The sequence below is a fragment of the Mercurialis annua genome, linkage group LG2, assembly GCF_937616625.2.
Source record: "Mercurialis annua linkage group LG2, ddMerAnnu1.2, whole genome shotgun sequence".
Classification (NCBI taxonomy): Eukaryota; Viridiplantae; Streptophyta; class Magnoliopsida; order Malpighiales; family Euphorbiaceae; genus Mercurialis; species Mercurialis annua.
The window spans coordinates 42,254,740-42,281,003 of NC_065571.1; the positions used below are offsets into that span (position 1 = coordinate 42,254,740).

At 29.6% G+C, this 26,264-nt stretch overlaps 2 protein-coding genes across 2 annotated transcripts; both read right to left on the reverse strand.

The window, feature by feature from the left end:
- Window positions 1–10,480: 10,480 nt before the first annotated feature.
- LOC126668521 (uncharacterized) lies at window positions 10,481–17,026 on the reverse strand. Its single transcript, XM_050361712.1, has 6 exons — window positions 16,964–17,026; window positions 12,382–12,438; window positions 12,286–12,321; window positions 12,004–12,100; window positions 11,619–11,740; window positions 10,481–11,164 (listed from the first exon to the last, which is right to left on the reverse strand). The coding sequence occupies exons 1-6, from the start codon at window positions 17,024–17,026 to the stop codon at window positions 10,481–10,483; spliced, it is 1,059 nt and encodes a 352-aa protein (XP_050217669.1).
- Window positions 17,027–21,149: 4,123 nt separating this feature from the next.
- LOC126670386 (probable sugar phosphate/phosphate translocator At3g14410) lies at window positions 21,150–24,331 on the reverse strand. The gene is made up of 8 exons (XM_050364099.2): window positions 24,150–24,331; window positions 23,955–24,062; window positions 23,837–23,871; window positions 23,640–23,752; window positions 23,242–23,503; window positions 22,695–22,960; window positions 21,680–21,842; window positions 21,150–21,587 (listed from the first exon to the last, which is right to left on the reverse strand). Exons 1-7 carry the CDS (start codon window positions 24,231–24,233, stop codon window positions 21,718–21,720), a joined length of 993 nt encoding a protein of 330 aa, XP_050220056.1. The 5' UTR covers window positions 24,234–24,331; the 3' UTR covers window positions 21,150–21,587; window positions 21,680–21,717.
- Between the last annotated feature and the right edge of the window lie 1,933 nt (window positions 24,332–26,264).

Genomic DNA, 26,264 nt, shown 5'->3' on the forward strand with positions numbered 1-26,264 from the left:
TTTTGTCAAATAGATGAAGGTCAATTTTATACTTCATGGTACAATCAAAATGGAAAAAATGTAAAATGAGATAAAATTGACGAATTTTCAACGTCAGGATAGAATTGAAAAGGGAATAAAAGGTCGGATTTTTTTAAACATTAAGTCTATTTTTAATTAAATTTTTCTTATTTAGAGAAACTCTGATTGTATAAAGTAGACTATGGCTCGTAGGACCCCAACTACCACCCAGTATGGGAAGAAATACGCAAGAAACTACCCAGTTAGCAGTGTCTTAAATTAATTCTGAGCCATGCACCCAACAAATTTACCGGAGTACATAATTAGCCCATAGACAACTTTTCCTATCTAGACCTCACAGTAAATCATACAAAAAAAAACCTTTAAAAAGTAGATCTAATTGTAAAAAAAGAAAGTTTAAATCTTTACCGATAATTGCAATTTAGAGCAAACCTATTAATTTTTATAGTTTAACTATCATTTTAGCTATTTTTTCTCATTGTTGATATCTATTGTTTTATTTAATTTTTCTAGTTATTTTTAACTTTAAATTTGTTTTTCTTTTTTACTTCAACCACCAAAAATTAGAAAACTTAAAAATTAGATTTTAATATTATTTTCAGTTTTTTAGATTAGAAGTTAAATTAATTATAAATTATAAAAAATAAATTCTACTAATTATGAAAAGATAAGAGAAAATTAGGGAAAATACTCCATTTTTGAAAATAATTGTAAAGATTACCTCACCAAAAAAAAGATATGAAAAATATTTTCCGTTTTTTTTATTTCTATTTTTACTCTGACGTGGCTTTTTTTAATATAACTACTTGGTTTATTTATGTTTTTACTCCCTCTCTTTTATAACTTTATTTTTATACTCTCAGAGCAGTTACTGCTCTTCTTCTTTTTCTTCTTCTTCTTTTTTTCTTTTTTTTTCTTCTTCTTCTTCTACTTTCTTCTTCTTCTTCTTCTTTATCTTCTCTATCTTTTTTTTTCGTCGTTCGCCAATCCTTCACCGATCTGCCGTCGTTTCGCCGCTAATCCGCCGCTCTTCTATATTAAATTTTAGCACTTTTTTTCTTAACTCGTGGTGATTATTACGAGTTATTTTAACGCTCAGATCTGAAAAAATTGCTCTTCACTTTTTTCTGTTTTAGATCTAAAAAAATCTGCATAAATAACAATTTTATGATGAAAAAAATAATTTTCTGCAGAAATAACGATTTTTTTGCAGAAAACAGCGTCTGATTATCATCTCGTTATCACTACAATATTATCATATCAGTATCATAAACTGTAGAGAAAACGATTTTGTAGTGATACCGAGATGATAACCAGACGATAATGTTACCGAGATGATAATGTTATTATGATAACGTGGTGATAACATCATGATACATTTATGAAAATGTAATCTAATTATGTATGAAAAATAATATTTACAAAAAGTTATGATACCGAGATAATAATGTAGTAGTTATACCAAGATGATAATCAGACAATAATGTTACCGAGATGATAATGTTATTATGATAACGTTGTGATAACATCATGATAACGTTATTGTAATTGTATGATAAGGTTATCATATTATGATAAGATTAATGATAATATATGGTACAGTTATGCAAATGTTATCTAATTCTGTATAAATTATGTAAAATATTTTATATAAAAATTATGAAAAAGATTATGCAAAAATTTATGATAAGATAATAAAAAAATATAAATAATAAAGTAATAATTTATTAATATTATAATATATAATTAATACATATCTATTATAAATATATTTTATCAAATTTTAATTATTTTATTCAATTCTTATAAATTTTAAATCCGCTATCAATATAATGATATATTAAATAAATAGTAGCATATAATTTAAAATTAATAGAAATATTTAATATTTTAATTAAAAAAATTATTTATAATTAGTTTAAAAAACGGAGAGAAAAAACATACTGGAAAACTGAATATTTGAAAAAGTAAAACAAATGTCAACAGATAATTTAAGAAACAAGAAAAGAAATGCCTAACAAATAATTTGAAGAAGAATAGAAGAAATATGGTCCGAACAAATAATTTGAAGAAGAGTAAAAGAAATGAGGGCTGCATACGCGCATGAGAGAGAGAGAGTGAGGTTACACGCATAGAGAGAGTGTTAGGTTACACACATTATATAACAGAGTAAAACTCTAATTCTATAGAATACGGAGAGTAAACACGCAAAAGGACGAAAATTGTGATGTATTTTTATTATCTTTTCCGTGTTGATGTATAATCTATAAATATTTTCTTATTTTATGTAAATATGTACATTTCTCAAGAGATAATGAGGAATGGGCTGGTCCCCTAAACAAAAGACGTGTTGATGCCGTTGAAAGTTTGCATCCACATAGTAATGGTCCCTTCTTGTTGTCTTCTTCCACTATAAGATCAATTATACGTACTTCATTTGATATCCATTGTTATCATCCCTATTCGGTTTCATGTCACCACAAATTCCACTTTTTTTCTGTATTTCCTTCTTGTTTACGTTATTTCGGTTCTATAATGTGCTCCAAATTCATAAAAATATAGAGGGATAATGATAATAAAATTTCTCATTTAAACTTAAATTACGTGAATTCATATATAAAGAATAAATAAAAATTAGTTCAAATTGAACTTAATTGTTAATCGAATCAAATATATTTTATATTTATTTTACTTCGGTTAAAGTATTAAAAATCATTTTACATGTGATTTTATAATATAGTTTCTATCCTATTAAAGAATGAGAAAATAACAAAAATATTTAAAAAGAGAAAAAAATAATAAAAATGCTAGTGTTTGTTGAAAAAATAAATTAGCACCTAAAAAAGCTAAAAGTTTACATTTAATACATGTCCAATGAGGATGCAACACATGGCATATCCAGACACAAATATAAAAAATAGGCAAAAATGCATCAGAATGGGTCAAAAACGCGTCTGAAATACGTTTGACACGCGCGTCAGTCATGCGTCAGTTTGTCAAAATTATTCACATGTATCATTTATGTATCCGCGATATATTGGCAATATATCAAAAACATATTTAATTATCATTTTCTCTTATATACACACACACACACAAACACACATACTATTTGTATTTATTATTTATGTGCCTATAAGGTGTATGTGTAGCATATTTTAAATTAAAAGAAGCATGTATCACATACTTTAAAAATACATAAATTATGTTATAAAAGAGTATCCATAAAAAATGTTCTTCCTATTACATGTTTGATGCCTGTCTTTTTCTTTATTAATTATAAATACACACACACACACTCATATCATTTATATGTAAATATTGATAATGTGTCTTCAATGTGTATGCATAACATATTTTAAATTAAAGGTACATATATCATATACTTTAATTGAAATTCACGCATCAATAACATATTAATTTGTTACTCGATATAAACATCTTTATAATTTAGGTTTTTTTGGCTGCATTTAACTCAGCTGCCTAACACTTAAAAATTATGTGTATTTTGTATGTATGTAGAAGATATTTCTAACATATTTTAAGCATTATTTTTTTTGATATATCTATCAAAATATATTACGTGTATCTTAAATGTAATTAGAACATATACAATATTAAAAAATATTTTTAATTATTGTAAACCATGTACCAACAGTTATCCTATAACTATAATGATTCATTAGTTTAAAAATCGATCGATGTATCTACGATGTATCGGTAATGTATTATTGATGTATATGATATATAAGTAATGTATCTACAATGTACCGGTGGTACATCTATGACTTATCAGGTGATGTATCTATAATGTATCATTGATGTATCGAAGATGAACTAATAATAATATAATGTCGTCATAAAATTTATCACAAACTGAAGTTAATTTTTGAGTTTATATAAAAAATGTAAACATTTTACAATTTTGTATTTCTAAATTATTTAGAGTTTATTTTTTGTCTACTAAAAGATTCAATAAAGTTTAATGACAGATAGTTTTATTTTATTCAATTTTTTTTTTTGTCAAAGATAGCCTACAGCAGGGGTTAGCAGGAGTTAATGTTAGACATATTTTAAATAGGCACACTGCCCGTGAGTGTTGAGAGTTGAACCCCCAACCTCACACACATATCATTAGAGTTTGGCCAACTGAGCCAAACCTTCAAGTGTTTCAATAATTATTTAAATAGTTTTTTTGGTTTTAAGTGATATATATTTTAATTTATATAAAATATTTCTTTTTACATTTCTTTTTTTTTGTAAGTTCCATTTTTTTTCAAATATGCCTCATTTGCTATTTTACACAAGAAATAAAAAAAAAGAAGGGTTGAATTTACTAAAAAATTATATAATTATAGATATATGATTAAATTTGATATATTTTATTATTTATTTTGTAAAATTAATATGGCATGTAATATTTGTTTAAAATAATTATTTAATTTTGTAAACATTATTTCCACTTTTTTTTAACTAATTTACGTTTCATAATTTTGGTTTTTTATTTTTTCTCTATCAACTATTGTGGTTAATCTTGTAGAGACAACCATTGTGCTATTTATATAGTGGTATACTCTATTTATAAAAAGCGAATTTAACAGTTAAGAGTAAGAAAATGATAAAGAAAAAAACTGCCAAAATTGTGAGTAGAGTTAGAAAATTGTCAATAACCAACAATGATAGTTAGTGAAAAATTGAAAAGAATTTCAAAAAAAATGGCGAATGATAAAGATACAGTGTGAAAAAAAAATTAAGATGGTAAGACAAAGCCAAAATAGGCAGGATATGATGAAGGATATAAATAGAATATGAAAGAAAAATTAAAATAGAGAAAGAGATGAGGGGACCACAAATAAGTGAGAGAGAGATAGAAAAAAAAAAGTAGAAAGAAAGAAAAGGATAAAGAGAGAGAAAAAAAAAGAGGGACAACATGTGTGAGAGAGAAAGAGAAAGGAGGGGATCATATGTGAGGAAAAGAGAGGGAAAAAAATGACCACATATAGAATTAAGCAGTGTTTTAAAAACCGGACCGGCCGATCGGACCGATTGAACCGCGAACCGGTCAGTGGTCCCGTTTGAAAAGGCAAAAAACCGAATCTTTTATTTGGACCGGATTGGACCGATATGAACCGGTAAAAACCGGGTGTTGAACCGGATTGGACCGGTGAAAAACCGGTCAAACGGATTTTTTTCAATTTTTTTAAATTTATTAAACCGGTTGAACCGGTTATTGAACCGGTTAAACAGGTTGAACTGGAAACCGGTGACCTCACCGGTTCGGCCACCGGTTTGATTTTTAAAACACTGGAATTAAGATTAAATATGTATTTAGTATATATTAATTTTCTTTAAAGCAATTAAATATAAATGACAATTTAGTATTAAGTGAAAATATTTAAACATAATAGCATTTTTGTAAATATTTTTCTTTTTTTAGTATTTTTACGTAATTTTTCCTTAAAGAATTGACCAAAACATTAATAGAGCAGCGATGTTCTTTTGGAATATACATGTGTGTGTATATAGTACATATATAATCTAACAGAGTAGTTTTTTTTATTTATAGATAAATTCATTAATGAAAGAAGATTAAAGTACAAAAATAAAAGCTATATGATAAATAAATATATGGTCTTTCACATACTTTAATAAATAAAAAATAATAAAAAATACAAATTAAAGATAATAATCAAAAAGGTAAAATTAAGCTGAAATCCCGCTAACAAGCCATCTTGGTGCACAACAAAGAACGAAGTTCTGTTGGTACGGGTGTTTTAACTTGAATCTCATCCGACTATGCTAATAAACTACTTGATCCTTTAAAGTTTCAAACTATTTAAACATGTTCTTCATAATGAATCAGATAGATAGAAAATCAACAATAAATATAAAATTAAACATAAAAAACCAAAATAAAATATTGAAGATCTTCAATATTTTAAGATTCAAGGATCATCATCTAAACAATAAAATAATGACATGCAAGACAAAAAAAATTCATAAAAACTTTTTTGGATCATAGATCCTTAACATGCAATTTAATAAATCTTGAAAAGACAAAATTTCTTTTTGAAAAGTATTCAAAATTGAACCTTCAAAAACACAAAAAACTTCGTCTATGAAATAATTATGGAAGATAAAAGCAAATTATATTAGAAACAAAGAACTTTGTATATTGTTGAATTAATAAAATTCTCATTAAAGAAATAAAGTGAAGAGTACAAGCCATTTTATAGTGGAGTATCAACGGCTATATCCCTAACTGCTATTCTGTTAACTAACAGACTATAACAAACTATACAGCTGTATTGCATTTAACAGCTGTCATTAATAACTAAATAACTAACATATGCAGTCTGTGTTGCTGACTTGTATTTCAAAGCTGATTGGATTGCTGACTAGGCTAATCTTCTTTATAAAGCTGATTGGACTGTTGACTAGGCTAATCTTCTTTATGTTGCTGATTCTGTTGACTGAAGCAAGTCTTGAACCTTCATATGTTTAACATCCCCCCTCAAGCTGGACCATAAACATTGTGAATGGAAAGCTTGCTTAGAAAGTTGAGAAATGTTGAAGAAGGTAAAGGCTTAGTGAAAAAATCAGCTAGCTGTTGATTAGAAGAGATAGGAAACAACTGAATCAATCCATTTTCCAGTTTCTGTCTCACTATGTGACAGTCTATATCAATGTGTTTTGTCCTCTCATGGAAAACAGGGTTGTGAGCTATATGACATGCTGACTGGTTGTCACAGTATACCATGGCTGGGAAGGATTTAGTAATCTGTAAATCATGTAGAAGATAGTCTATCCATTGCAGCTCACAAGTAACATTAGCTAAGGCCCTGTATTCTGCCTCTGAGCTTGATTTTGAAACTGTGGCTTGTTTTTTGACTTTCCAGGAAACTAATGAATCTCCAATAAAAATACAGAATCATGTGATAGACCTTCTTGTATCAGAACAAGTTGCCCAATCTGAGTCTGAGAAAGCCTTGACTTTTAACTCATTTGATGCTGGGAAGAAAAGTCCTTGGCCAGGTGCTTTCTTGATGTACCTTAAAACTCTTGATATTGCTGTGTGATGAGTAGTTGTTGGACAAGCAAGAAACTGTGACAATTGTTGAACAGGAAATGCTATGTCTGGTCTTGTGCTACAAAGGTAGATAAGCTTGCCAACCAATCTTCTATAATCTGTTATATCTTCATATGGCTCACCATCTTCTTTAGTAAGTCTGGTTGATGATGTCATTGGTGTTTTTGCAGGTTTGGATCCAAGATATCCAGTTTCTGTTAAAAGATCCAAGGCATACTTTCTTTGACAGAGATTTATTCCTTCTTTTGATCTAGCTACTTCCAATCCTAGGAAGTACTTCAATTCTCCAAGGTCTTTTATCTTGAAAGTATCATCAAGAAAAAATTTAACAGAATTAATCTGTTCCATGCTATTTCCTGCAAGAATCACATCATCTACATACACAAGCAAAACTGTAAAAGTACCATTTTGTTTCTTTGTAAAAAGTGAAGTATCTGAAGTAGCTTGTATAAAACCTTGATTTATTAATGAAGTGGTTAATTTCAGATTCCATTGCCTACTTGCTTGTTTTAAACCATAAAGAGATTTGGTTAGTTTACATACCATTTTTGGCTGCTCACAAGCTAAACCAGGTGGAAGATCCATGTACACTTCTTCATGTAATTCACCATGCAAAAATGCATTATTTATATCTAATTGATGTAAGAACCAATTCTGTGAAGCAGCAATGGCTAACAAAACTCTTATTGTTGTCATTTTTGCTACAGGACTAAATGTATCTATGTAATCAATACCATTCTGCTGAGTATATCCTTTTGCCACTAACCTAGCTTTATGCCTTTCTATTGTGCCATTACTGTGATATTTAGTCTTAAAAACCCATTTACAACCTATTGTTGACTTTCCAGCAGGTAACTGAGTAAGAAACCAAGTATTGTTCTGCTGTAAAGCTTCAATTTCTTTATTCATTGCAATCTGCCAGCATTCATGTTTAACAGCCTCATTATATGTTTTAGGTTCTATATTGGAATCAACCTGAGTTATAAAGACTTTATGTGAAGGACCTAAATGCTCATAAGAAAAGACTTTTGAAACTACATGTGGTGTTTTCTGAACCTTACTACTATGAACAATATTGATTTTTGGCAAATCATAAACATAGTCTTTTAAAAAACCTGCTTTAGAAGACACTCTAGAAGATTTCCTAAGATGCAAACTATCAGGAATCTGTTCTTGTAAAACATGTATGACTTCAGGTACAGAAACATCATTTATTATATTTGCAGGCAATTCTACAGATATTGCAGGCACATTAACAGTACTTAGTACATCATCAATATACATATTATCATTAACAACTGGTAATACCAAATCAGAATTAATTAAAGAAGTAATTTTGTTATCTGCACAAGGAAAAATATGCTCATAAAACCTTACATTTCTAGAAACATTAACCCTTTTTGAATGAATGTCATATAATCTGAAACCCTTAGTGTTTGATGGAAACCCAATAAACACACACTGAGTTGCCCTTGGTGAGAATTTGTGCCTATCATGAGCTAAAGTTGAAGCATATGCAAGACATCCATAAACTTTCAAATTACTAAAAACAGGCTGCTTTTCATATAAAAGTTCATATGGAGTTTTATCATTAATTACTGGGGAAGGAATTCTATTAATAAGATAAACTGCATGAGAAACACAATCTGACCAAAATAATAAAGGCAAAGAAGACTGAATTTTAAGTGCTCTAGCCACATTTAAAACATGTTGATGCTTCCTCTCTACAACTGCATTCTGTTCTGGTGTATAAACACATGATGTTTGATGCACAATACCTTTTAAACTATAAAACTGTGGCATATGAAACTCCAAACCATTATCAGACCTTATACACTTAATTTTAGTACTAAACTGTGTCTCAACATAACTACAAAAACTTTATACTAAAACTCTAGCTTCAGTTTTAGCTTTTAACAAAAATAACCAAGTATACCTGCTTTTATCATCTACTACTGTCAGAAAATATTTATGTCCATATAAAGAACTTACTCTTGATGGACCCCAGATATCAATATGAACTAATTCAAAGCATTTAGAGACAACAGTTTCACTTAATGGAAAAGATAATTTTCTTTGTTTTGCCAAATGACAAGTTTTACAATGATCATTAACAGGAAGCATAATACTGGAATCTATACTTTGTAAACATTTCAATCTTGTATTCCCTAAATGTCCTAATCTATAATGCCATATTGTATGCTTATCAACTTTAGTTTCACATGAAACTGTTGCAGATACATCAGAAATAACAGGATCATGTACAGAAGTATCAACAGAACAAATTTTAGCAGTTTCATCATCAAAGAAAGTTCTATCAAGCTGATAAAGTCCTTTGATTTCCCTAGCTAATCCAATCATCCTCCATTTGGCCAAATCCTGTATGATACAAAGGTTTTTATGAAGAATAAAGCAATATTCATATTGCTTTGTTAACCTACTGGTTGATATTAAATTAAAAGAAAACACAGGAACAAACAAGACATCATGTAAAATTAATTCATTACTAAATTTAACTATCCCTATATGTGTGACTGCTAATTTTTGTGAATTTGGTAATGTAACAAATATATTGTTAACTACTCTATATGATGAAAAAGCAGTCAAAGAAGACACAATGTGATCAGTTGCACCAGAATCAATAATCCAAGTATCAACATAATCTTTCTTAACAGAACAACAAGAACTAAAATTCTGAAAATAAGATTTGATAGAATTGATACCTGGATTCTCTGATGATGTAACAAAATTAGTAGAAAGAGTATTAATCTTTGGTGAAGCAGAATTTATCCCTTTTTGTTGCAGAAGATTCATCAATTGACCATATTGCTCTTGTGTAATCATAGGAGACACATTGCTATTATTATGATTAACACCATTGTCCTGAGAATTCAACATCATATTTTTGCCTTGAGAATTAACTACTGCCCTTTCTGAACCATAGAGATCATCACATGCTTCAAACCTTTGTTCTTGATCTGAAAAACTATCATAATTCTGGTAATTTTCTTGATCATCCTCTACTACATATTCACATACTTGATTGACATAGGTTTGATTTTTAGGTTTTGGCTTGTATCCAGGTGGATATCCATGCTTTTTAAAGCATATATCAACTGTATGTCCACTAAAACCACAATAACTACACAAAGGTTTAGAATTATTTGTAGAATTGTTAAAGAACCTTCTTTGTCCCCCCTGAGGTCTAAAGTTACCATTTCCAGTTGGAAACCTATTTGAACTAAAACCCTTATTTCCTTGAACAGAATTATAACCAGAAAATCTCTTTTGATATGAACTACTACCTTGTGCAGCAAACACAGAAGGTTCAACATTTAAAGAATTCATATCCATAACTCCAATACCTAACTACCTTTCATGTTGCAAAACTAAAGAAAAAACCTTATTTATCTTTGGTAGAGGATCTAACATCAAAACTTGAGTCTTAATTGTGCCATAATTTTCATTCAAACCCTTAAGAAACTTTATGACATAATCTGCATCCTGCTGATTTTTAACAGATTTCATAGCATCACATTGACACTGTGGAACACAAGTACACACAGGCAACATTCTAAGATTTACATATTCATCCCATAAGATCTTTAACTGAGTAAAGTAGTCAGTTATTGACAAATTATTCTGTTTATATGCATAAATTTCTTCCTGTAAATCAGATACACGAATAGCATTACCTTGAGAGAATCTGTCAAATAAATGTTTCCAGACATCTATAGCTGTATCAATCCATAAGATACTTTGTGCAATTGAAGGAGAAAGTGATCTTAAAATCCAAGAAACCACCATTGTGTTGCAGCGTTCCCAAGCAGGGTAAATTTCAGCATTTACAGATGGAACAGGAATGCTTCCATTAACAAATTTAAGCTTATTTTTAGATAATAAGCACATTCTCATGGATCTTGCCCATGAATGATAATTCTGACCATTAAGTACAGGAGAAACGAGAATCAAAGATGGATTCTCACTTGGATGCAAATAAAACGGACTTGAAGGATTTTCAGACTCCAAACCACTTTGAGCCATTTGATGAATCTTTAAACAAGAAAGAATTCAATCACAGATAGAACAAAAGAAAGTAATTGAAATTGATTATAAAGAGAATAACGAAAAGAAATGGAATAGGAAAGAAATGGAATAAGAAAGTAATCAGAATAGATCTTCTTGATCAAGAATAATATCAGATGAAACTTGTTTGGTTGCTGGGAAAATTTTGAGTGTTTGTTTCTCGAGAAACTTTTGATTCACAGAGTTTGTTGCTCTGATACCATATTAGAAACAAAGAACTTTGTATATTGTTGAATTAATAAAATTCTCATTAAAGAAATAAAGTGAAGAGTACAAGCCATTTTATAGTGGAGTATCAACGGCTATATCCCTAACTGCTATTCTGTTAACTAACAGACTATAACAAACTATACAGCTGTATTGCATTTAACAGCTGTCATTAATAACTAAATAACTAACATATGCAGTCTGTGTTGCTGACTTGTATTTCAAAGCTGATTGGACTGCTGACTAGGCTAATCTTCTTTATAAAGCTGATTGGACTGCTGACTAGGCTAATCTTCTTTATGTTGCTGATTCTGTTGACTGAAGCAAGTCTTGAACCTTCATATGTTTAACAAATTATAACATAAAATAAAGAAAGAAGAAGGAGGAGGAGGGAGTGATTTTTTGGCTAAAAGCCAAGAAACCACTCCCTCTAAAGTCTAAACTATGTTTTTTAGATTTGAGTTAAAGAGAAGGGAGAGTTTTTTTGTTTAGAGAGAGAAAGAGAAATGTGCAAAAAAAAAAAAACAGAGTAGTTGTTCTTAATATATTTTCAGCAATAAAAGTATATTCTTCAATTGGATTAGAAAGGCGCCAATTACTATTCTTCCACAAACTACAAACTTTAGAAGATTTATGGACCTCAGTATCTTTAATTACAACATTTGGGAATCTGTCTATAATAGCAATACCATTGGGCTAAGGATCATTCCAAAAAAAAATTTCTTCTCTTCGCCAAGCTTGTAATCAAAGTGAGGAATTAAGTGCCTGATCTTGTGAAGATTCCTCCAACTCCAAAAGCTATCTAAGGATTTAGATACCCTAAAAGCTAGAAAGCTTCAACTTATTTTCAATAACCCAGTTGGTCCATAAAGAAGGCTTACAGGTGACCAGATTTCAAATATATTTGGCAATAGCAGCTACATCCACAAATAAACTATTTTGATACCCAGACCACCACTACATTTCGTATAACAAACCTCTCTCCAATTAACAAGACTCTCTTTCTTATCAGAGTCAGTACCATGCCAAAGAAACTTTTTACAACAATTTTCAACTCATTTAATCACAGACTTAGACAAAAAAAAGTAGTACACCAAAACACATGCATGCTTAACAGGATTGAATTGATTAACTGTAATCTACCAGTATAGTAGAGGCATTTAGAAGACCAAGAATTAATTAGAGGTGATTCTACTAATAAGGGAATTATAATTCTCTTTTCTCAACTTAGAGGACACAAGGGGTAAACCAAGGTATTTGATAGGCAAAACAACTTTATGAAAACCCAAACACTCTAAAAGCTCAGTTTTACTATGACCAGCAAGGTAATCAAAGTAAACAAAGCTCTTATGGAGATTAGGTTTTAAAATTGAAGTTCTAAAAAAATCAATCATAGTCTACTTCACTAGCTTGACAAAATTCAGATCACCATTGCAAAATAAAGATAAATTAAATTCGTAAAAGATGAAAATACACTCTAAAATAAAAAAAATACAGATGGGTCCAGAAACTTTTATGAAATAATATTTATAAATTTTAAATTGGTGCAACCCGACCCTATATTTAGGGGTAATGTCATAAAAATTCACGAACTTTACATATTTTTTCATTTTAATCATGCACTTTAAATTTTCTCATTGTCATGCACGAACTACCACTTTTTCTCAAATTCATGCACGGTGCTGAGGTGTCACGGCTCCTTTGGTGTAATTTGTTGAGGTGGAGGTCATTTTACACCAATGGATGAGTGCCACCTCAGTAACGTGTATAAATTTGGGAAAAAGTGGTAGTTCGTGTATGAAAATGAGAAAATTTAAACTTCGTGATTAAAATGAGAAAATGTGTAAAGTTCGTGTTTTTCTGACATTAACCCTTAAATTTATAAAATCTGTACAAATTAGCCCTTCAAACTAACTCTGTTTATTATTTTTTCAGATAAAGGACTTATTTGCACTGATTTAACAAATTTAAGGGCCGAGTTGAATCGTGTCAGAGTTTAGGTACATAAATATTTTTTTATTAAAAGTTGAAGAGCTTATATGCACCTTAAGCCTCTAAAAATATTTCCAACTGGAGAGAAAAAATAGATTATTAATTTATAGCTATTTCATTAGTGATTATAAACTTTCATAAGATTATTAAATCTATTGGATAACTTACAAAAACAATGTTTCAATATTTTAGTTTTATAAATTATAAAAAAATTGAAAACTAATATTAATATACAAAAATAATTTCAATAAATAGAAAATATTAAGTATATCGATTCTATAATTTTATTTATAAAATATTTATCCTTCTAATGTAATGAAATATTGTTTGGATAAAAAATATAAAATTATAAAAAAAATATAAACTTTATGAATTTTTTAAAAATTATATAAACATCACTAAAAAAAGCTTTAAAAAATTACTATAAATCATAATTTAACATAGATGTTATATCAAATGTTAAAAAAATGTTATTGTTAATCAACTAATTTTTTTTGATTTTCTTTATTTTTTTATTTTAAATTATAAGTATAAAGATTAATATAATCCAATTTATAAAGCCATTAGTTAACTAATTTTCAATTCATAATATGGATATTTGATTATAAGGGTACAAAATTAACTTTGTAAATTAATCTATACATTTATGAAATTGATTTAATAGAAAAGGCAAATTTAGAAAATAATTGTTACATTATAAAAAAATCTTAAAAGGATAAATATTTTCATATAAATATATTGACAATTAAAATGACATAGAGTATGCATTATGTGATAATCATAACTTTTACTTACATGGACTTTAATATTCTCTCACCACAATAAATTAAGTTTGTCATATTTTTTTATGTTAAAAACGGTAACTGTCAATTGTTAGTTGTAGTTATAGAGGCGTAGTTCGAATCTAGATATTTAAAGGTGTTTTAGCCATCTAAACTAGACTCATATTGGCGTTTGTCATAATTTATATGTACTAATTTCGTATTACGTGTAACGCACGTGACTCGTCGATTTATATGTTCATTAAACTAATTATAATTAAACTATTCCCTCCGTCCCGTTTAAGAAGAGACATATCCTATTTTTATTTGTCACATCTAAAAAGGTCATATCGTGTTTTTTGTGCCAAGTTATATTGAACTTCTACTTTTATCCCTTTAGTTATTTCAATATGCATTAAATACAACTCAATTTAAAATACATTTATTCTATTATTAGGAGAAACTATACTAATTAATTAATAGGAATTGACATGATAAAATAAAATATGGTCTTATTTTATTAACTTTTGTGCAAAACTCATTTGTCCCTTCTTAAACGGGACGGAGGGAGTAATTTATTTTATAATTAATATTAAATTAGTGAAAACTTTTGCTAAAAATATATATAATATTTTAATTTATTAGCTTTTAAAATTTATTGATGTTAATAATCATGTGATCTTATATATATATGTTCACTCCCTCTTCCAGCTTATATAGTTGTCATAGATAGATGTATAGTATAGTTAATTAACACATATATAAAGAATAAACTAATTGGTAGACAAATGAAATTATAATAATAATTTTTATTAAACTTTACTTATAATGATTCTTTAACAATTTACTTTTCATACTAATAACGGGTTAAATAAATTACAAACAGAATTATGACAATAAAATTTATTTAAAACAAATATGTTAAACTGTAGATTTTCTTAAAGGTTTAAATTTGGCTGCCGTATACACTTTAGTCCTTCTTTTTGTGTGTGGTCAATTTTCAGAATTAATGTACAAAGTTTCTCTCCTCCTTATCTCGGTTTCAAGTCACCACAAAATTTGCTGTCTCAAATGTCGCACTTTCCCTGCTGTTCAGGTAATTCCAGGCTCCAGCTATGATCACATGCTCGAAATATATTTTCTTTTGCAAAATTAAATAATCTAACATCATTTTTCTGTTTATTTTTTGATATTGAAAAAAGAGAACGCCAATGTGGGCCTAGTTTGGATGGCAAAAGCGTTTTTAAGTATATCCAAAGGTTGTGGGTTCGAACCACGCAGTTCATGTCTCGGTAACTAACAAACTAACAATTGAGACTCTAAAGAATCGATTGCCATCTTTGATAAAAAAAAAACGTTTTTTTGAGAAATTGAGCTCACAACTTTAGCAGAATGGGAACAGTATTTATACCATTTGAGCTATAGCTTATTTGTATTAACCTTTTATTGATAGTTTTTATTAAAAGATTAAAAAATGAACTTGCAATTTTTTTTGATATTTTGTGGTAAAGAAAGGGTTGAAAATTAGAAACTTTGCTTCTTCTTTTTGTTATAAACATGCAAGTATATATATTCAATTCTATTTATAACATATTTTTTTAATAGAATTTCAATTTAATTGTAAAGTTTATAACATTTTGTTCTTCAAATTTAGTGCTAAAACAAACATGGATTGGCTATCGAAAATTCCAAAAAGATGTACCTTTTCTCTTTAATGATATGTCAATTTCTTCCTAAAACAAACGAAAAGGAAGGGTTGCTAACTAAATTTAAAATCTTCCCCGAAAAAGATATATGCACTTTTTAAAATTAAACTTTAAAAATGTATAAGGGTGTGCATTCACTTACAATTGAATGGAATCAAATTAAACACGATGCCTTCCGTATTTTCCATCCAAATAATATACATTTTTATGGTTTATTTTGTTGATATTGTATAGATATTATATTGTATTTAATCTTTTATTAATTCTTTTGCAAATGTTATGTTGATATTTCATTATTATTTTTGAATATATATTGTTGATATTGTGTTGGTTATTTATTGGTTATTCAGTTGATATTCCATTAATTTTGTAGTTCAAATTCATTAATATTTGTATGGTTTTGTCGTTGATATTTCATTGGTATATATTTAGTTGAGATAGTTTTAGAATATAACTATTCATTAGTTATTTTAGTTTTTATACATATTTAATTCTTTTTATATAACGTGTTGTCAATTCTTATAATCCGATTTTAAAAAAAAATTGCTTATCTTTTAAAATATTTTTGACTTTACCCTTGATTTGATAAACTAGATGTGAATATTATATTGATAATTTTGAAAAATTAATCGTTTGATATTCCTTTGATAATCCATAAATAAAATAACTACTACTAATTAGTACTTAAAAATATATTTTTAATTAAGAAATCAGCACAATTTGATCTAACAATTATTGATTTTGAGATTGAAGGTTTTAAAAATATCAAATTTTAACTTTTGAGGTCAATTATAACTTATTTGAAATAATAATAATGACGTAGGCATTGGCCGCTCACTGACACACTCCAAACCGACCATTTAAAGAAACTACATGCAACTGCAAAAACTTGTTTATAAATAGAACCATTTCCATAAATACAAACTCACCTTATTCTTCTTTTTCTTCTCCATTTCATTTTTGTTTCTTCTTCGTTTCATTTTTGTTTCTAAAATGGCAAACTTGAAAATTACAACTCCGATTCGATTCATTACGGAGATTGCTCCGCTGCTATATATCTCCGTTACGAAACGTGCACCATTAACGGTAATGTTGGATACAATTCTTGAGGAAGATAAAGATTCTTCGTCATCCGCACCTTCATCTCCTTCACCAAAATTCATTACAGCTCTCAACCCAGATTCAGCCTTTTAATTACTTTAATTTCACCGCCAACTTAATAATTTTTTTGCATTTAAGTTGGTCGGACTGTAGGGCAAATATTTGCAAGTGATAGTTAACCGTCATGACTTCAACGGCAGAATAAAATGTGGGACTATTTGAGGATAGGCTGCAATTTTTGTTGCTTTGTTTTATTTTATTTTTATTCTTTTCCTTCAAGTGTTGTAGGAGTTTCAGATTCCAGCTTTCTTATTTTGTAATAAATAAATTTGATAACATTTTGTATTTCTTGTATGGGACAATTATTATTTATCTATGAAATTAGGTCCGAAATACTACTATCCCCCATAACACCTTTTCTATACAAAATTCCAACAAAAATAAAGATTTTACTAGTCATATTTTGCATAAAATGGACATATGAGTTATTATTCAATAAAAATCAAAAAGGATCTTATTATTTATAAAAATAAAAATAATATAAAACATACAAAGATTTAGTTTGCAATTAAGGAGCAATAATAATTATTTTTTAATTTTGTAAGGTAAGTCTAAGTTTCATCAGATTTTGTAGTTTATTTTCGTATGAAAAAAGGGTCACTTATGTCCTTAAGGTTTGTCTTCAAGATCAAGTAAGCCCTCAACGTTCGGAAAGGTTCAAATACATTTCAAAAGTCTTGAAAAATGAACAATCAGGCCCTCCAATTTCGACGATCAAGCCCCTAACGTCTTATTTATAAGTCAAAATAGGGATCTGGTTGTTCATTTTTTAAGACATTAGGAGCATATTTGAACCTTTTCAAACGTTGAGGTCTTGCTTGATCATAGAGTCAAATCTTAGGGGCATAAATGACCCTTTTGTCTTTTCGCATTTACTGTGAAGTTTTTTAAAACTTCCAACTGTACTAAAATTTTTAGGATTTTTAATTTTATTTTCATTACAGTCATCACCGTTTTAACAAATAACCCGTCCCTTTCAAACTCTTTATTTCTTCAGGTACACATTTGTCATCTTCTCTAATCTTCCATATTTCATTTCAATTTCATTTATGTATATTTTCCGTCTTTTCCGTTTGTTTTTACCATTTTGGCCAATCGACCGACTTTTTACTACTTAATTTGAGTTTTTCTTTATTCCTTTTTTTATATATATAAACGATGAATATATAAGGACTATCACAAAGGTGGAACGCAAAAATGCTCAAAAAGAGCTAAAAAGAGTTACAGAAAAAATCTAAATTTCTAAATACATCAAAAGCAGAATTTTGTAAGGTAAGTCTAAGTTTCATCAGATTTTGTAGTTTATTTTCGTATGGAAAAAGGGTCATTTATACCCTTCAGGTTTGTCTTCAAGATCAAGTAAGCCCTCAACGTTCGGAAAGGTTCAAAATCCCCAAAGTTTTGAAAAATGAACAATCAGGCCCTCCAATTTCGACAATCAGGCCCCTAACGTCTTATTTATAAGTCAAAATATGGATCTTTTTGTTCATTTTTTAAGACATTAAGGCCATATTTGAACCTTTCCAAGCGTTGTGGGCTTACTTGATCATAGAGTCAAACTTTAGGGGCATAAATGATCCTTCTGCTTTTGCATTTACTATGAAGTTTTTTAAAACTTCCAACTGTACTAAAAAATTTAGAATTTTTGATTTTATTTTCATTACAGTTAGTACCGTTTTAACAGATAACCCGTCCCTTTCAAACTCTTTATTTCTTCAGGTACACATTTGTCATCTTCTCCAATCTTTCCATTGTGGCAAAATTTGCATTTTCATTTCAATTCCATTTATGTATACTTTCCGTCTTTTCCGTTCGTTTTTACCATTTTGGCCAATCGACTGGTTTTTTACTACTTAATTTGAGTTTTTCTTTATTCTTTTTTTTTTTTTGATAAATGATGAATATATAAGGACTATCACAAAAGTGGAAGGCAAAAATGCTTAAAAAGAGTTATAGAAAAAATCTAAATTTCTAAATACATCAAAAGCAGAATAAGAAAAACCGATATGATTATTCTTATAGTATATCACTGCTCTGCAAATTCCCATGAAAACTATAAAATCAATATCCGTCAACTTATTGCTAAAGATAAATCTTTAAAGAAAGTTAAACTTGCTGAAAATAAGTATCCTATGCAAGTTTAACATGTTGATAATATTAGTTCAAATATTGAGGGCAGTGAGAAATGACAAACTATTAAAAAAAGTTTACCAATATTATACGTTTTCTCATTTAATCACGCCGTTAAAAATCGTCATTTTCATACACCAACTGCCAATTTTTCTCCGATGCATACACCGTTCAAAAATCCGGTGAAAATTGTTGATGTATCACTATCCGGTTCGTTATGGCATGCACTATCTGATTGCTAATTCAACAATTTTCACCAGATTTTTGAACGGTGTAGGGATTTGAAAAAAATTAGTAGCTGATGTATGAAAATGATAGCGTGAATAAAATGGAAAAACATATAAAGTTGGTGAATTTTATGACATTAACCCTTCAAAAAAAGGGCTAATAATCTACCACGGTACCTTATTTTAGAGCCTTCTATCACAAAACTCCTTAAAAAAAGAAAATGTTAAATATATGTTTATTTAACCAACTTCTAAAATTGAAATCAGCTTATAATTTGAGAGAATCTAAAATTAAAATTAGCATATTACTTTGAGCAGAAATATTAGCAATTTTTTATGAAATTTTTGGTTTTATTTAAGAAAGTAATTTCTGCTTTTGGTCCGATCACAAATTTTATAATAGTATTTTTTAAACTTCTTATTATATAATTTACAAAATTAACTACATATTATAGTTTTGTTTGAATTTTATGTTTGTATTGTGTCGAGTATGTTAAAATATACGTACATGTTGAATAAATAATTATTAAGTATTACTATTTAATTGTTAATTTATATTTTTTTTCCTCAATTGTTAATTTATATGCATAGTTGAAAATTATTGCTAATGCTAATGTAGGTGACATATTTATCACAACCTTCAGGTTCTAATGATCAGATTTCAGAACACCATTCCTTAATGTAAACTTGGAACAACAAATCTGATCGACAGATTAGTATTAGTGAAGTTGCCACCTAATAATATTAAAAACAACTAATAAAATTATGGCTAATAGACTGAAAAAACCCTAACCTTTGTTTTAGTTTTTAATTCCACCCCGACGTAGTAATTTTTTCAATTATATCCTATTTTGTATTTTTAGTTTTCAATTGCACCCTCAATTAAAAACATTAAATGAATTTATTATTATAAGGACTAAAATATATAAAACAAATGCATTTAAGAATTAGTTCATACTTTTTTTCCATTTGGCTAAATTCAAACAAATCCTTATATTTAAATAAAATTCAAATAATCGGCTAAAAGCTCCTCGCCTAAAGAGTTGCTCCTCATGCGAGGAGCTGCTGCTCCTCGTTCCTCAACGGAGGAGCAGTTATGCTCCTCAGTTGAGGAGCTACCGGAGGAGGAGCAGTTGCTCCTCAGGAAATTTTAAAAAATATTTTTTATTTTTTTAATTAATTTAAATCTAGTGTTTTTTTTTTTTTTTTATTTAGAGAAGATGGTTTTTTGGTATAATTTATAGCATTAAAGGATTTTTATGTTTTTTAATAAAAATGGACCTTTTTTGAATATTAACCAAATGAAAAGAGTTCAATTTAAGGCATCAGGGTGTAATTGAAAACTAAAAATACAAAACAGGATATAATTGAAAAAATTGCTATGTCTGGATGGAATTGAAAACTAAAACAAAGGTTGGGATTTTTTCAGCCTATTAGCCTAAAATTGCTAACTAATTTCATTATGAGTTATCCAATGCTTTCACCGTATCTTGAGAGTGGATTTGGATGGTGCTTCCAAAATTTGCACATTTGGTTCATAATTTTATCAATAGACATAAATGTCATGTAATTATAAATCAAATAACAATATAGTCTAATCTTTAATCTTGACCCAATAACATACAAACTATATTAACTTACCAACATTAGGCTTGTTTATCCTTACTATTCACATGCTAAAACTCAAAATTCACTGAAGATTAGAAAACCATTTCATTCCTGTTTCTGCTCAGCACAATAAGAAACAATAGTTGCAGAAGTCATAATATTAATATTTTGTGCATAAAGATGAAGTTATTCTCATTATATTTAACTATGAAATCACAAGTACAGCACAACATTGTATCATTTTTCGGTACCCGAAAGCTATACACCTTATACATGTAAAGTTTTACATATTATCGATGAGAACGTACGCATCGTGCACAACACTTTCTCGACTAAATCATCAACTTCATCACAACTAGTTTTGATGTGAAAAATTGTTGAAAATGTTAGGGGAAAATAAAAGAATGCACCTAACTAGAGGGATACCAACCTTTTCACCTCCACTTCACAAACTAAAAAGAATGTCCAGTTTGTACAGTAACTATAAGCCGACATTCAAAAGCCTGCAGCAAATTTCCTCTACATGTCTATGATTCTTTGTTTCCCGTCTTTGCACATTAATAAGTCCATTTGACTCGGTTATGTACCAGCGAAAAAACTGTAATTTTGATATAACCTTAGGGGGGTGATAGTAATTTTCCATACAATTTGCTGTAGAACAATGAGAGAATTAACGTATGTGTTACATACCTTCAAAATTTCTTGCAATGCAGCTTTCACTATACGTCTCAACCATTGGAATTTGTTGGTGCAGTCAATGGTATGGATTCAACAGGCGATGATTCATCAGAGCTACGTCGGGATGCTTCCTTTGTCAACTTATTATTATTATATGCAGCTACACCAGTGATTGCTGCATATGACAAAAATAATAGAACTGTATTTAGTGCGACTCATGCCCAAAGGAATCTGTTTAAATTTCAGTGATACAATTGTTATCGCTGTTCAATTTAATAAGCTATTTCAATCAGCTGTTTAGAAAATGAAAAGAAGTGTTAGAGACCAAATTTGGAAGTTCCATCCTCAAGTGCATTTTGCAACTCATTAAGATCAATATGAAGTAGAAGTTCACAAACTATCAACCTGCATTACTTGCAAAATCTAATCTAATATTGCTGTGGTTAATCCAATGAGTAGCTAATCTATAGAACATGAGCAGTTTAGCAAATTCCAAACCAAAATTCCTACTGGTGCAAGATTAAAATATCCCCAGACAATTTAAAATCTCTTATCTTGAGTATTAATTTGCCACCTAAATTTGAACTTATTAACACTAAAATTAACTTTTTATCAATTAGTCCGAATTATGATCAATTAATCAAAAAAATTACTAAAATAAACCCTTATAGTTGTTTCCAAAACTAATAAACTTTGTTATATTGACAAAAATTGAATAGTTCAAGGGACTAATTGACAAAAAAGATAATTTTGGTGTTAGTTGTCCACCGTGTGCATGTTCGAAGGACAACTGATATTTAAGTCCTTGTTTCCCTCACTGCAAATAAAGTCAATTTTCAGAAGTGTTAAATTTGACCCTCCAACATCCCATCATAACTAATATCTATTAGAATCTCTAAGAATAGATTTTCTCTCTTTTTTTTAATTCTTGGATTCCAGGAAGATAATTTTTTGCCAGCTTTCTAATTGCCTAAAAGAGATATGAGATATCTAGAAAGCAATAAACTATTTACCATTAAATACTCACCAATGCCATAGCCAAACAGATTAATCAATGTAAGCTTTGTGTCTGCAAATAGAAGAGCAGACAGCAAGACGACAACCCAATCCTTGACAACTCCAGCCACACGGATTGTCAAAGCACTTGTATGAGAGATCACGAGAAAAACTGAGAGGTTGAGTGCAAACGTACAAAGAGAGTTGAGTATTAGTACAAGGGGTGGAAAGTTCCATTCATGTGCATCCATCTTTGGTTTCTCTAAAAAGATCCAAGGAATAAATAGGCAAATAGCGCTGCGAAGAAAAATCACAATCATATTAACTTAAACTAACTATAACATCATAAGGAACTAGAAGGAGATTCTTGCAAAAAAAGAAAAATCTATATAGCATAGAAACACTGAAACAAAAAGCTTGAAACGGAAAACAAGGAAACAACATTTTTACAAAAAAACATTATAAATATAGAGTTTCATAACCGCTTTTAAAAACAGAAATGAAATGTCAAAACATAATATTCGAGAAGTTTTCATGCAGCATAATTTATATTTACTAATTGAAAATATAACACATGCCTGCAGGGACTGACATAGTACATCATAGAGATAGGATTTAATTTTAGACCCTTCCTTTTCACTAGAATCTCCATGAAAATCAGTCTTAAGGCTTCTCCAACAACTCCACCCATCTGATACACAACTCCAATCCAGCTGATATTGATCTCGCCATAAGAAGCCACAAGAACGCCGAAGCTGATTACCGACATTATTAAAAGCATTCTGCAACTCATCACCTCAAGTCCAGCAACTACTCCAAGAACGAAAACAGCAACTGGCACTGCAAATCTCAATGAAGAAATGAAATTATATTTCCCAATGAAACTAGTACTTATTGGTGAAATTAACTGACACGCTAGTTTCTATCAAACACAAAGGCATTATAGAACCTAATTGACCAAACAACGAACACTTACTAATAGCCTTCAACATTTGTGCAAAAGCCACAGAAATATAAAGGTAGGCAGTGTTTCCAAGCCAAAGAGTCATAGCAAACATTGCGCCAATTGGAACAACTGATGTGGCATATCTATTATACGAAAATCGATCAGAAATCGGACACAACAGTCAAACGCTTATAAAAGAAAAACCGAAAACAATTCGGTTCACTTACACTTCCAGTGTCATTCCATCATCAACATTTATAACCTACAAAGATTCAGTTCAATTCCACATTAAAAAGTAGTTATACTATAAGAGAATGTGAACATTATAGAGTAATTAACGAGTACCTTGAAAACTTTGGTTAGTATAAAGCACAAAACTGAAGAGAAGACCATGTGAAGCAGAGTCAACCCGAGCGGATAAGGGAAGTTAATTTCCTTAGATGACAAAACCCACTGCCACACGACAATGTAAGGATTCAATTCAATTTGAGATTGGGTATTTGCACATTCATATGAATTGACCAAAATTAAGTACAAAACCTTGTTAAAGAAGATCTGGCCACTGGAGAGAGCGATGTAGAGAAGAATGTAAGCGTAAGTTACAAGTTTCGTCCGATCTGCCATTCTTCCTTTCTGCTAAAACTCGCTCAAAAGCGAGAGATCGATTACAGAATCTACTAATTCACTCACTTCTGCTGCTGTTAATCGCTTTTTCTGTGAGAAAACAAAGTTTGGCTGATTTTTGAGTAGGGATGAGTCAGAATCGAACCAAACCGAAACATCGAACCGAACCGAATTTTGTTGTTTGTTTCGGTTTTTCAGTGAAAACGGTTTTCGGTAAAGTTTGGGTTCGGTATTCGTTTTGGTTTGAATGTTTGAAAACCACACCGACCGAACTTTAATATAAAATATATATATTTTTTAAAAATAATATACACATATACTTATATGTATATGTTTTTTGTCTTTATATCTTAATTATTGTTGATATATGAGTTAATGATCATTATTTAAACATATATGAAAGTTTATTAGACTCTAATTATTTAATATTTGAATTAGTTTTAATATAAAAAAATAAATATAGTCAAATTCGGTTTTAACTTAACCGAACCGTACTGAACAAAAATTTTTGGTTCGGTACGGTTCGGTTTTTTATCTCCAAATTAAAAGTTCGGATCGGTTTGGAAATTTTCCAAACCAAAAACCGAAAAAATTCCAACCGAACCGACCGATGCTCACCCCTATTTTTGAGGAAGAAATGATCATTCACCTCGTCAACTTGTTCGAAATATCAAATAAGTTATATTCGAACAAACCAAAGCAGTTTAATCCATAACTTAGCAAAACCAGATCAATTCAACCCACAACTTAGTAAAACCGAATCAATTCAACTCACAACTTGCAAAACCGGATCAATTTCGCCCTCCTTTTTGACCAAAAAAAAAAGAGAGAGTGGGATTATCAAATTAAAAAAATTAATCCTAATTTGAGTATATTGTGGGTAATGGTAGGGAGACTTTATTTCTGGCATGATCCATGGGTAAATGGAAATATTATTACTCATTTATATCTGAATATTGTGATAGCTGATCATGCTGATATCCCATACAATAGTAAGGTATCTTGTCACGACCCAAATTATTGAGCCGCGACCGGCGCTAGGGAATGGGAGTGGTAGCTCCAAAACCCGTAGCAAGCCTGAAAATACATATTAATTTTTCGCAAATCAAATTATATCTCGTATATCATAATAATATCAAAATATACACGACCCCTGTTTGAAATACATATCAGAGTTAAAGCGCTTCACAAATAGAGTCTGACTATTCTAAACTACTGCGGACGTGCTAGAATGAGAGTCTAGTCTCATGACTCGTACTACTTCCGAGAATTAAAAACTTCGGAAGCTTCGATCTCCACATCGTACCTAACTCAACCTGTAAAAATTGGAGTAACAACGGGGTCAGTATAAAACTGAGTGAATACACATAATTACAAGTAATATTACATAAAGAGTAAGAACGTTTGAAAACTTCTTTATGTAGAAAATATTCTTTTTGGATCATACTTCATATGATCTACTTCCAAACATACTTCGTACATACATTCATACTATCAGAGGCCATGTACGTGTCATAAACTAAACGTTTATGTTATAGACGTACTTGATATTCTTGCCTCATTCTTATATCTCATGTACGTTTTTATTACGTACATACTTAACATGTTTGTTTACTGTTAAAATTTTGATTGTCTTTATTCTTCTCATTAAGCTTCTCTAACTTCATTTTTCTGACATCGATAGCAAAGCCAACCGATGTGTTTCATCTGTCTGACATCGATAGCAAAGCCAACCGATGTGTTACGCATATCTGACATCGATAGCAAAGCCAACCGATGTGTTTTACATATCTGACATCGATAGCCAAGCCAACTGATGTGTTTTTAATCATCTGACATCGATAGCCACGCCAACCGATGTGTCTTATCTCATATTTTAATTATTGCTCTTGTTTCATATTGATTCTCGATATATATATACTTGATTTTATCTTTATATGAGTCCCGAGGACTATTATCAAGAATGGGTAGATACAGGTCTCGGGATATCTCTACCGAGATCAACCCTGTATCTTAGTTCTTATATTTGGT

Bases quoted from the DNA above. Each gene is read 5' to 3' on its own strand.
- LOC126668521 (XM_050361712.1), bottom strand. From the start codon at position 17,026: ATGAATTTTGGTGAAGGAGATGAAGGTGCGGATGACGAAGAATCTTTA. The intron at 11,741-12,003 runs GTAATTGGCGCC...AAACATATGAAG, and splicing joins TTGTAGTTTGTGGAAGAATA to GTTCAAGACTTGCTTCAGTC. The intron at 11,165-11,618 runs GTCAGCAACACA...TCTTGTTTAAAG, and splicing joins CAATCAGCTTTGAAATACAA to ATTCATCAAATGGCTCAAAG.
- LOC126670386 (XM_050364099.2), bottom strand. From the start codon at position 24,233: ATGGCAGATCGGACGAAACTTGTAACTTACGCTTACATTCTTCTCTAC. The intron at 24,063-24,149 runs GTTTTGTACTTA...GTCGTGTGGCAG, and splicing joins GCCAGATCTTCTTTAACAAG to TGGGTTTTGTCATCTAAGGA. The intron at 23,753-23,836 runs GTAAGTGAACCG...TTCGTATAATAG, and splicing joins GATGGAATGACACTGGAAGT to ATATGCCACATCAGTTGTTC.